This window comes from Sinocyclocheilus anshuiensis, unplaced genomic scaffold, assembly GCF_001515605.1.
Source record: "Sinocyclocheilus anshuiensis isolate Anshui unplaced genomic scaffold, SAMN03320099.WGS_v1.1 scaffold371, whole genome shotgun sequence".
Classification (NCBI taxonomy): Eukaryota; Metazoa; Chordata; class Actinopteri; order Cypriniformes; family Cyprinidae; genus Sinocyclocheilus; species Sinocyclocheilus anshuiensis.
In genome coordinates, this window is record NW_015549597.1 from 2,501 (window position 1) to 14,690 (window position 12,190).

At 43.7% G+C, this 12,190-nt stretch overlaps 2 protein-coding genes across 2 annotated transcripts in view; both read right to left on the reverse strand.

Annotated features, from left to right (window-relative positions):
- Positions 1–1,455: 1,455 nt before the first annotated feature.
- LOC107658406 (SH3 and multiple ankyrin repeat domains protein 1-like) lies at positions 1,456–4,977 on the reverse strand. Its single transcript, XM_016446943.1, has 3 exons — positions 4,174–4,977; positions 3,138–4,141; positions 1,456–2,856 (listed from the first exon to the last, which is right to left on the reverse strand). Exons 1-3 carry the CDS (start codon positions 4,975–4,977, stop codon positions 2,814–2,816), a joined length of 1,851 nt encoding a protein of 616 aa, XP_016302429.1. The 3' UTR covers positions 1,456–2,813.
- A 109-nt stretch (positions 4,978–5,086) lies between these two features.
- Positions 5,087–12,190, reverse strand: part of LOC107658407 (SH3 and multiple ankyrin repeat domains protein 1-like) — a 43,909-nt gene continuing 36,805 nt past the window's right edge. The window contains exons 15-20 of the mRNA XM_016446944.1: positions 9,407–9,415; positions 9,121–9,147; positions 8,965–9,021; positions 8,171–8,283; positions 7,859–7,979; positions 5,087–6,897 (exon numbers count right to left, since the gene is read on the reverse strand). Coding sequence (XP_016302430.1) covers positions 5,087–6,897; positions 7,859–7,979; positions 8,171–8,283; positions 8,965–9,021; positions 9,121–9,147; positions 9,407–9,415 — 2,138 coding nt within the window. The remainder of the gene's footprint in view (positions 6,898–7,858; positions 7,980–8,170; positions 8,284–8,964; positions 9,022–9,120; positions 9,148–9,406; positions 9,416–12,190) is intronic.

A 12,190-nucleotide genomic window follows, 5' to 3' on the forward strand; every position in this document is an offset into this window, starting at 1 on the left:
ATATATATATTCTGTAAATAACCTCTTATCTGTTCAGTTAGTTTTCTTCAGTTTAAAAGAAAAAAAGATGCTTTCTGCACACCCTGGACGGCTACTGCATCAGTTGCTCCTGTGTGCGATCCGTGACCTCTTCCTAGGTCACACTGCCCAGACCCTTTAATGGCTATGTGATCTTCAATGTGCATGTATCCTCAGCATGATTATGCATTTCTCTGCAGTGTGAAAGCGTGTCTGAATACTGTTCTATTATTAGAAGCTGTAATATTGACAATCTGAGCTGCAGAGCTTGAGGACTTAAAGATTTCCTTTTCCCAACCAGAAAATTTTTTTTTTGCATTGTCTTTTGCATGGTCCAATCCTTCATTCACTCGGCTGAGAACTGTGACTTTTACTCCACCTAGTGGACAATATTGGAAAGTGAGAATATTTACCATTCATCAGAGTACACCAGCTGCTATTGAAGCGAATTGGGTTGATGAATTTGACTGTGGAAAGATGAGACAACAGGAAACACAGGATGTGTAGAAAGCATGATTTGATTACACGTTAAACTCGTGTTAAACATTTGGAAGACAGAGATTCTTTAAAACTTTTTTCCATCTCAGAATGATAATTTCTTTCATTGTCCTTACTGTTATCAACATCACTATACTTACCAGTCTTAAACATCAAAAATACAATGAGTTCTTCAATCGTTTTGTCCAATACGGGTGATTAAGGTAAAGCCAGCGCTGTGATGAATGATGCATGAATCCCACACTCATTCTGAGAAGACGAACAGATGCAAGATGGGCAGAGGGAGATGAAGGGGGCAAAATCTTTACCAATGGTCCTGAAAGAGACATAGACAGGAAGGTAACATAAAGGTGAAGGTGTTGGTGGTTTGGACTCAAGGTGACTGCAAATGAAAGGAAGAGAAAAAGGATGAATAACTCATGAAAGGTGCAATGTGATGAGGAGCCCTTTTAATTGATTGAGCAACAATTTGTGATGTGGGAGATGAGGGCTGGAGGTCACTAGATTTACTTAAGTTCGAGTGATGGAATATGAACGTAAAGGGTATATCTACTGCCACACACAATAAACTTCTTGATAGTCCTTGCATACAAAGTGATGACACAATAATTTTGTGTTGGAAGGGAAAAGCAGGAGGGTAAGGGACATTGAAAGATATGAAAGTCTTGTCTCTAATTTAAGTCCTAGAGGTACCAAAGATCTGAACATGTTGTATGTGGTCACAAATTAATTTTTTTTTTTTTAAAGTCAAGCATAAACACCTGTCCAGCATTTGCGCTCAAAAACAAACAAGAAACACTGCAGCTTATAGCGATAACAGCAAGGACGATGAGAACAGTGATTGCAATTAATAACATCTCTTGTTAAATCAACAACAGAACTCCAGACCCACTTAGAGTTTAAAAATTGTTATAGGAACAATCATCGTATTAAGTCTCCATGTTGTCTCCTCTTTTAAAATGGAGCCTATCGTTGATAGGTTCGTTGAAGTCGTAGTCACCTCTATATTTTGAGAGTCTGTGGTAAAAATGTTGATGAATTTTCAGTATATATATACTTTTCTTTTTACAATGTTGTATCATCTTCCTTCTTTGAAAGATTTTTTGCGTTATAACTATCTTCATCTTGTATCCATACATATTTTATTGTGTCCCATTATGTGTTATATAAATAAAAGAGATGAGTGTATCGTCATCGACAGGTGTTGTCGTACGTTTGTGTATGTTGCTATCAGTAGGCTGAGGAAGTACTGAGTGCATGTGTGTAAGTGGTAGAGCGCTTGTGTGTCTGTTATGTTGGTCTGGGCACTTATTTTTGCTACGGGTTTGTAATACAGTGACCAGTCTGTATATATATATATATATATATATATATATATAAAATTTCATTATAAGACATGAGAAGGTAAAGAAGTTCTAGTGAAATACAAGATACGCATAAGCCCCAATCTGGCTTCGGCAAAATAGAATCCCTCCATTGGTGAGGTAAAAACACATAACAAATCACGGTCATGCCTCTAGTGATAACCTTTCACATTATCAAGTACACGCACTCACACAAACAACAGGAACCCAAGCATAAACACAGTCTTACCAAATAAGTGCCTGCCGTTAAATTTACCTCTATTTTAAGGGCTTCCCTAGTCATGCCAGACAGGAGGTTTGTCAGTACTTGCCCTCCCTGCATTGGTCTCCATTGAACCTACTCTATAAATGAGACCATTAGTAAATATTTGCCAGTAATACAGACTCAGCTGAAAATCTGAGAAAAAGAGAAAGATAGCAAAGGAGGTTTCAATATCTCTCTCCCTATCTCTTCCTATAGAACTACAGAAAAACAGGAAAGCTAAAGAGCATTTTGATTGTTTCCCTCAAATTATTTGGCTCAGTTATGTAGTATGTTACCTTCTCATGTTGAACTTCGGTATCCTCATAGAGTTAGTTTCCCCGGTTTGATTAATCTATTTCCATTTTGATCACCTTGTGAGTGCCTGCAAGCTCAAACTAAGTGTGTTCTGTTTAAATGTTGATATGTACGGATGTGTATGTAGGCGTTTATGTTTTTGTTGACTGAAACACACGTAAGCGCAGGCATGTTCACAGCTCGACAGGCCTTCAATGCTCTCCGTTTCTCCTGTATCTCTCCATCTGCGAGTTGGCAGTTTGATGTCGAAGTCACCTCTTCCTGCATTTTTCTTAATTCAGGGAATAATCTCTGATGGCAGCAGTTGTCACCTCATCTTTCCTGTCCTCTCAACTCCGGTTGGCCTCATCTCTCCTTCTGTCTGTCCGTACATCTCAAGAGGAGAGGGCAGAAATGGGGAAAGTGCTAGAAGACAGCCTGATGATAGGGGGAAGGTGGAAAGTGTAAGGAAATCATTTTTCTCTTGTTCACCCGCATCCCCCTTTCTGTTCTCCTTCTCTTTCCCCATGCCATCCTGGACCTCATGCAGCGGTCCATTCCAAATGTTCCCAGAAGTTAGCAATCAATAGCATATCAATGTTTTTACCTCAACTGTACTACCTTTGTTTGTTCATGCACTGCCCCTTTCTCACCCTAATCCCTCTCCATCGCTGTCCTCCCTTGCATCTCTCTGCTTCCCCTTCTATCCCTCCTCTCACCTGTCCATCACTCTCCTGAGCGCCCTCTCTATGTTCATGCGATGGCCAACCCTGGTCACACCCAGGTCCAGGTAGTCGTCCTTGGTAAGAGAGGGCAGGTGCGTGCCATCAATCTCGTTGTCTAGGAATCGCTCCCTGTGCTCACCCAGGTTCAGGTAGCCCAGCCAATCCGCAACGTCATACTTGGTCCAGTATGGGAGTGGTTTGGAGGCGAAGGGTTTGGTGGGTGAAGGGGGTGGAAGGTGAGGGTAACTCAGGCAAGTGGGTGGAGGAATGGGGTGGAGTGGTGGGGATGAAGTCCCTGACAGGAAGTGGGTGGGTGACAAGGAGCGAGAGACCACCAGAGAGGAATTTGGAGGAGGTGGAGCCCCCGAGGGGGCAAAGAGAGGGGGAGAGGGAGAGAAGTAGGGGTCCCCAAGAGGATTGGCAGGTGAGGGTGGAGTAATAGAACCACGGAGGTCATACAAGCTGCTATAGAGAGGCGTAGTTGGGAGAATGGGAAGGGAAGAGGGGCGGGGAGGGCCAAGCTTGGGGCGGTCAGAGGGTGAAATTAACGGGCTGGGTGCTCGTCTGCGCTGAGCGTAATGCGACTCTGCCTTACGTGACTCTCGGCTGGGTATAAACTGGAACTCCAGGGCTTTGGTGCGGTAAATGGGCCGGTGTTTGGGTGAGGTGGGGTACGGCGAATATGAAGAGGGAGAAACAGGTGAGTGTGATCGGGGAGGAGGCTGGGATGAGGCAGCAGGGGGCTGAGGGGAAGGAGATCGAGCCCAGTTTGGGTAGAGCGGCTGGGAAGAAGGGGTGGGGGAGGGAGACAAGGCAGGCTGAGAGAGCTGAACAGGAGATGGGGAGCTAGAGCGGACAGAGGGAGGACTCAGTGCACCTGTGGAGTCCTCTGAGAACCTGAAATGAGAGAAAATGAAACACAAATTAAGGCAAACGAATAAGAGATAGGACAAAAAGAGAGAAAAAGAAAAAAAGAGTTTGACAGTAAAGAGAAAGAGCTGTCCAGCTCCTCAATCCCAGAATCCACCACTGTCTCCTGAGACTCGCCACTCTTAGCTGCAGCTGCACTGGGTGTCGGATGATGCTCTGCGCTGGGCCGTCTGCTACCCCCTGTAGCTACTGTGGAGACAGTTGCAATGCGTGTGTGTGGTGTGACAGCGGCAGCAGCGGTAGTAGCAGAAGAGACGACAGTTGTAGAAGCAGTTGTGGAACAGCTTGCGGTTACAGTTGAGGCGCCTCTGAGAGATACAGAAGTTGCTGGGGTGGATGTTGCTGTTGGAGGGCCCCGGTAGGCAGGTGGAGCTGGAATAGAGAGAGGAGGTGGTGTGGGAGAAGAGGAGCGTCCGGCTGAATTTGTACTGTTGTATAAGTGTTGTGACTGAGATAGGCCAAATGGTCTGTGGTAGGAGGTGGGTGGTGGCGGAGGTGATACAGAAGGAGGTGGAGGTGGCCCAGAGGGCTGCAAGGTGGAGGGGGAGGGAGGCGGTAGTGGGTTGGGGGAAGATGGAGAGGGAGACGGGGCTGACTGGGTGAGGTTGGCGACCTCACTGTCATAGGAAGTAAGGCTGGAAGTTGTGGAATCTCCTGCCTGGGGTGAGGGCAGGGGTGTGTGAGGTGGGAACCCAGACATAAAGGAGTCTTTTGGAGGGGGAGGAGGTGGCGGGGGAGGTGGAGGATGATGCTGCTGGCGAGCAGTCACATTGTGGGACATCATCGCAGAGTAACCCAAACCACGATCAAAACTATTGGCAAACTCCAGAGGTGGAGGGAGAGGATCAACAAACACAAACTCATCATCTGCATCTACTGAGGGAGCTGGGGGAGGAAGAACCATCAGACCTGTGCCACTTGCACCTTCACCTGCAGCTCCTGCTGAAGGACGTGTAGGGGCTTTTGTTGGAGGTGGAGAAGGTGGTGTCAAAGAAAGGATGTATGCCCCAGCCTCACTCTCCATCCTCAAGAATGAGGGGCGTCGAGGCTGCTGGGGCATTGGCTGTGTGGACTGTTGCTGTAACTGGGCGTGAGCTTTTTCTCTGATAGTGGTGCGTGTGGACAGTTTTATCCTCAGAGAAACGAACCCTTAGGCCTTCTCTGGGAGCAGAGGTGCCAGCAGCCTCCCTATCTGCACGTTCTCCAACCCCTGCTTCCTCACCCCAGCTGCTTCCTGCTCCACGCAGGATCCTGGGAGATGGAGGCCGAGTGGATGTAGTGGTGGCAGCGAGTGATGAGGAGGTAACAAGGTACGAGGAGGAGCTTGAGGACTGAGCAGCAGAGGAGGGTGCAGAGGAAGACGAGGCCATTGAGTAGGAGATGCGTGATGTTGGTTGTGCAGTGGACGAGGGAAAGGCCCCAATGCTGGACAACTGACGGGTAAAATGATGTTCAGTGGTCCTCTCCCTGCGCATGCGACCATCATCTTTCAAGGCACGTTCCCTTGCAGCCAACGCCAAGCCTAGTGGGGATGAAGGGTCCAGAACTTTCCCCGTTAATGGGTGAATGAAAGTTGTGGTGGAGGCTTGCTGCTGCTGCTGTTGTCGCCCTCCCGCCCCATAGAAGTCAGCAGGTACAGACTTAGGCTGGTAATCCCCAGGAGGAGCAGGTGAGGAGTACTCAGGCAGGCCGAAGGCAGGAGGCATACTGCGTGTGTGGTGGATAAAAGTATCACCTGAGAACATGCCTTCATCTATAGATTTGGACGGTCGCAGACGTGGTGAAGGCTGGGAACTCAGCTGCTGTTGGGAAGTCTGGGTCCGTCCTCCCACTTCTCCTGCTCCACCCAACGCTTCCTCAGCAGAAAGAAAAAAGGAGGCACTCTTCCGTCGTGCTTCATGGAATCGTTCTCGATCCCTGCGAGCTGCCCCTACTATGGCAGCACCAAACTGGCTGGTGAAGTCCAAACTCTCTTGAGTACGAAGTGATGGCAGTGATGGGGGTGGGGGAGCAGGTATAGATGGAGGGGCTGGCGGTGGAACGGTGGGTGCAGGTGGGGGAACAACAGGTTGGGGGTTAGAACGGTCAATCTTACTGCGTCCACTGCTGCTGGTGGAAGGAGCTTTAACAATGATGGTTGGGATAGGAATAGAGCTCTTCTCCACTGACCCCTTCCCTTCCAGTGTGCCCTGGCCCTGACGCAGATCCTCCACCTTTGACTGCTTCACCAAGGGCCCCTTCCCTCTCCGGGCACCACCTTTCTGTACGCCACCTGCCCCTGCTCCTGCCCCTATCGCACTGCGGTCCATCCTGGAAGGTTGGCTCTGAGTAGTCTGCTGCTGTTGTGGAATTACAGTAGCGACACTAGTGGGTGGGACTGCATTGCTGTAGCCCCTTCTCAGTGCTGCTGCCTTGGCTCCTGGTGCTCCTCCAGCCCCTGCAAGGTCCCCTGTGTACCCAATCACCTTTCTGGAGGCAGTCCTGCTTGGCACAGAGGGGTGGGCTTGAGCATGGGAGTAAGAGAGGTCCCCGGTTCCGGACCCAGCAGGTGGTCCAGGGGACCTATCTCTGGGTCCATGTGTGACATGTACTGACTGTGAGTAGAGCTGATACTGTGCAGAAGAGGAAGTGGATTGGGACACAGAAACAGATGGCTGCTGGGATGTCTTGCCCCTAAAGCCAAGAGGGGGAGCTGAGGAGAAAGGGGGCTCAGGGGGAGCTGTAGTAGGGGGAGGAGGGATGTCATCTGGGCCAGGTACTGAAAGACTGCGGGCAAACTTCATGGCTGGAGGATGAAGGAACTGCTTTTCCTCCTCTGGAACCCCTGCAGAAAGAGAAAACCAAAAAGAGAAAGATGAAATACATTTTCATGAAATAAAGATGAAATAAATAAAGGGAGAATGAATAGAAAAGAGTGTTACAAAACAACAAAGACAACAGAAAAATATGTTTGAGAGAGAGAGAATGTACAACAGCTGGAAATGAGAAAAGAGTAAGAAAGGAAAAGATATATTTATTTCCTAAAAATGAGCAGAGGGCAATAAAATGGGATACAGAAATGAGACCATCTTGTAGTATGTCTGTCTGTCTGTCAGCTTGTCTGTTATTACTATAACTGGGCAATCTCCCAGCAGTAACATGTACAAGCCATTCACCTCTCTACTTCTGCAATGCTCTTTTGTGTCTGTGCAGACCAGTTTTAGTTACAGTGTGTTATACAAGGACAAATGCAATACACACATAAAGTCTACCTGAGGACACAAGAAATGACACATACACAATAGCTTTATCTAATGGCATGCAAATTAAACAAATGCTCTTGTTTGTTTTTTAATGTAAATAAAGTTAGCAACTGTGCAACCCAAGAAAGTGAACATGTTCATATTGAACATTTAATCACATATTGACATTGACAGCATAGTGTCCTAATAATCTTGGGGGTTATAAATGGGCTGTAAATTTTATAGTTCAACCAAGAATGAACACTGATGCTGAGCACCAGATGAAATAAATCTCATTCACCTTTGTTATGGCAATTGGCCTCTCCAGTAACCCAGTCAAACCACTGACAAGATTCTTATGGACTGTTTCCAAAAACTGACATGTATGGTCTTCTATTCTAGAGCAATAAAGAATTACAGATGATAAGCATTAAAGCAAACCCACAGCTGCACTCTTTTGAGTGCTCTAAACCCACGTACCATAGACGTACAGCAGTATGGTTAGACAGACTGGTTAGACAGACAGGTGGGCAGACAGACAGATGGACTAACAGACAGCCTCACCGATAGACTTCTGTCGCAGCATACCGTGCGGGGGGCCGTGGCCAGACACAAATTGACCACGGTCATAGCCTAGCCCTGCCCCAGATGATGTCATCCCCATTCCCGATTGGTCGAAACTTGGCTGCCAAAATACATGGAGAGAAATAACATTATGAACCAATTTTTAAAAGAATGCAATTTTGCTAAACATTTTCCGCAAAAAAATATAGCTCAGCTCATATCTTGAGCATCATCTAAAAAATTTAATCTTTTAATCATAATGATCTTAGCCATCTTTAATAACTGCTTCAATCGTCTCACACATAAACACACCTCATTATATAAGCCTCTGCCCCGTTCTCTTTTTATCCCCTGAACCCGGGGCCCTGGGGCCTCATTGGTACTGATGGTCTGCTGTGCTGCTGCTAAAATCTCATCCAGTTTATCTGCCAGAAAATAAAAGAGAGAGAATTAATTAATTAATTAACAAACTATTTCTATTTTTAGCTTGAACTGATTTAAAGGAGATGTTTACCCAACAAATGATAATTCCATCATCAGTCTCACCCATGTTTTTTTTTTTAACTTTTTTTTCTTCCATGAAACACAAAGGAATTTATTTATAGCAGAATAGCAAAGCTGCTCTTTTTCCATACAATTAAAGTAAACTGTGGTCATGCCTGTCAAGCAAGATTTTCAATGAATAATAAAACAAAATTTCAGCCTATACTACACCTCACACAAAACTATCATATGGCTTTAAATCGCTTGGAACAGGGGTGCCCAAACTCGGTCCTGGAGGGCCGGTGATCTGCAGAGTTTAAACTCTGCAGGACACCGGCCCTCCAGGACCGAGTTTGGGCACCCCTGGCTTGGAATATGGTTGAAAAGATTTGGACTAGGGCTATTTTTATGATGTTTCATTTTTTTTGTCTCCATCTATTTTGCATTCTGCTAAATATCTCATATCAAATATCTTTGGTGCTCAGTAATACAATTTTTAATTGCGTAACTGAATAATTGATGACAGAATATTAATTTTTGGGTGAACTATCCCTTGATTTTTAAACTTTAAGTATGACTAGATGCATGACAGTCCCTCTGTATAAAACCAATTAATCTCTTACTCAAAGCCATCTGATAAACTGTCCTCTTCTTCTCTGTAGCTTGTGAAGACTCGAACTCTGTAACAGATAGACAGGTTTCAACCCATAAGAAATATTTGCAGACCCATTAGGTCAAGTGTCTCATACAAGACAGACAGAGCGGACAAAGAGCTTTACCTGATTTTTTTTTCCATGGGGCAGAGGCTGTGATCAAGCAAACAGAGAGTCAATGTAAGGTGGAACACCATCAGCCTGTAGTAATACTGTATGAGCTCTTAATGCTGTAATCACATTCCCATCAACTAACAAGTAACAAGAGGTTAAAAACTTTTTTATTTAGGTCAGGCACAAACAAACAAATAGAAAAAGCACTCTTTTCCAAGATGCACACAAAATGCACTCCCAATCCTGAACACACGCAACTTTAGCAAAGCGCTTAAAGTGAAACTGAAGTGTCTCTTACCTCTGTCCACTGTGTATGGAATGCCAGGACAGACAGAAAGATTAGGGAGGTTATAAGACAGATTAGTTAGGGTTTCAATCAATCAATTAAAAAACAACCCGTGTGACAAAAGTGTGCAGGAAAGGTTCATAAAAGCCACAAGTGAGTGTGTAGGGATTGTGTATGTGTGTAGGTGTTTCTGTATGCATATAAAGCTGAAGGATTCCAGGGGAATTAGAGGAGGGGTTGATCAGCTTGCCTGTTAAAACTAATCATTAGCCCTTTTGTCTTCCTAGAGTTGTTTCTGTCTTAAATTTGACATTTAGGTGCTGCTGCCTGTATTATAAGGTACCAGTGCAGCAAGACATTCATGCTAGAGCAATCTCGGCTATCTTTCGAGCATGGGAGCCAGTGAGGTGGGACACTGCACCAGGTGGAGAGGTGAATACGTCTGAAAAGGTGAGAGTTCTTCCCTCACATTAAATTGCTGCATTTGAATAGACATAGGGTATGAAATAACATAATCCCTGCACACATTAAACACCTGAGACACCTTCAGTAAACTGAGAAGATACAACAGTAACACATTAAAAGCACTCTGATCCAGTTATCATAATGGAGTATTAACTTAAACCGCATTAAATGTAACAGCAGACATGCATTACTCTTGTGCCCTACATTAGTCTCTGGACTTTTGGCATTAAGTCTGTTCTACACAGTAGCTTATTCTGGATAAAGAAACACCCACTTAGACAGGAAGGGGCCACTTTTTACTACATGTAAAAAAAAAAGAATAGCCATACTTTACCTTTTATATGTTTATATGTTTAGGGATGGGTAAATCTGATGATCCGTTCATGCAACAATAATAAACTGGTATGAAACAAAGTGGTAGTTCACTCAAATAATTGCATGATAATTCCTGTAAATGGTTCTAAAGTCATCAACAATGAAACTCTGGAAAATATTGTCTGAAAACAAAAGCTGAATTCTAGTGATGCATAGATGACTATTACTTATAATTATATATCAATAATTCTATATATATAATTATCTATAATAATATATCTAGAATATATATAATTGGCCAATATAACATGAATCTACACAGCTGCAGAAATTTTCCTACAACTTTCTACAAATTTCTTATTGAATAACCATTTCAGAAATGTAGCAATATTAACTATAGATAAAGAAATTAAACATGCCTACGGTCAACTTTCTTTAATAAAAGCTAAACGGAAAATATAACTCATGAACAGAATAAAAAAAGATAGGTAATAAGTAATAATGTGGTTGTGATCATTATCAATTAATGACATTACCTTTCAAAAAAGTTGGGGTCAGTAAGATTTTTGAAATGTTTTTGAAAGAATTCACTTATGCTACCAATACAGCATTTATTTGATCAGATATACAGTAAAAACAGCAATATTGTGAAATAATTTGTAGTTTAAATAACTGTTTTATATTTATAATATATTTTTAATATATAAATGTAATTTAGCAATGCTGCATTTTTGCAGCAATTACTCCAACCTCACATGATCATTAAGAAATCATTCTAATAAGCTGCTTTGGTGCTCAGTAAACATTTCTTATTATTACTAATGCTGAAAACAGTGGTGCTGCTTCATATTTTTGTGGAAAGTGGGACACATTTTTTCAGGATTCTTTAATAAATTTAAAACTCAAAAGAACAGCATTTATTTGAAATATGATGTCTTTGTAAAAATGTAAAGAACATTACACTCCCTTTTGATGAATTTTGATCACATTTTGACCCCTTTGATATTACTGACCCCAAACTTCTGAACAGTAGTGTATATATTTGCCTATTTTACTTATCATAAAGGTATCAATTTGACAGCTGATGATATATTGTCCATCTGTACTGAACATACAGTTGTGCACAATGATGTCATTACATGATAATAAGCGCATAGAATAAACGTTTAAAAATTCAATACCATGAACTTAGCAAACTTGTTACGTCTAGCTCTTGCTTAGAAGTGTTCATTGTAAACATGACTGTTTATGATTAAAACCTGTTCACCCTGATTTCCAGAACCTGCCAATCTGATTGAGTGCTGTAATCAGTATTCACTATTACTGAATTGCATTACCCTCACACTAACCCTGACTACTGAATTATGGGAACTGGGCTGAGGAGAGCGTTGAGCATTTACAGTAGACGCGGTGCCACTAGGGACTGTGAGCTCTGAGAATATTGCTTGGGCTGAAGAGATGGGAGAAGGGAGAAGGGAAAACATGCCTCAATGGACTACAGAGGTGATTTTAGTTTTAAAGGTTGGATAGGGGAAGGTATATACATCGATTTGGATACAGATAACAGTAAGCAGTGTTTGTCTTGGTGGTGGGCCGTTGAAATTATCTAGTCTGATTCTCTTGATGTGAGACAAGCCTGACTGGTAAACTAAATGATTGTCAGTGATGGGGACACCTTGAGTCAGCACATACTGTGCCTCTCTAGCAATGCTACAATACTACAGCAACACACGCAGCACTCAGAAACCTGTTTCTCTGAGAGCCAGAGGTGTGTGACTACAAGGGAGGTGGTTTAGATTGAGGTTTAGGGTTAAAGCTAACAGGGGTTGCAGGTGTAGGATTGAGGGATAAGGTGGAAGGCGGGGGATATAAGGGTTGGGAGGGGACAGTTTTTGGGGGGGGCGGTTACCTGTAGTGAGTGGGGGTGCTGGTAGTGACAGTGTGGAACTTCTGAAAGAACAGTGAAAGAACATTCTTAATGCTCTCTCTCTCTCTCTCTCTCTCTCTCTCTCTCTA

Coding starts and splice junctions, on each gene's coding strand:
- LOC107658406 (XM_016446943.1), bottom strand. CDS start 4,977: ATGGTTCTTCCTCCCCCAGCTCCCTCAGTAGATGCAGATGATGAGTTT. Junction 4,142..4,173: donor GTGGCGAGTCTCAGGAGACA/GTGGTGGATTCT, acceptor GGAGCTGGACAG/CTCTTTCTCTTTACTGTCAA. Junction 2,857..3,137: donor CTCAGGAGAGTGATGGACAG/GTGAGAGGAGGG, acceptor CCCTATCATCAG/GCTGTCTTCTAGCACTTTCC.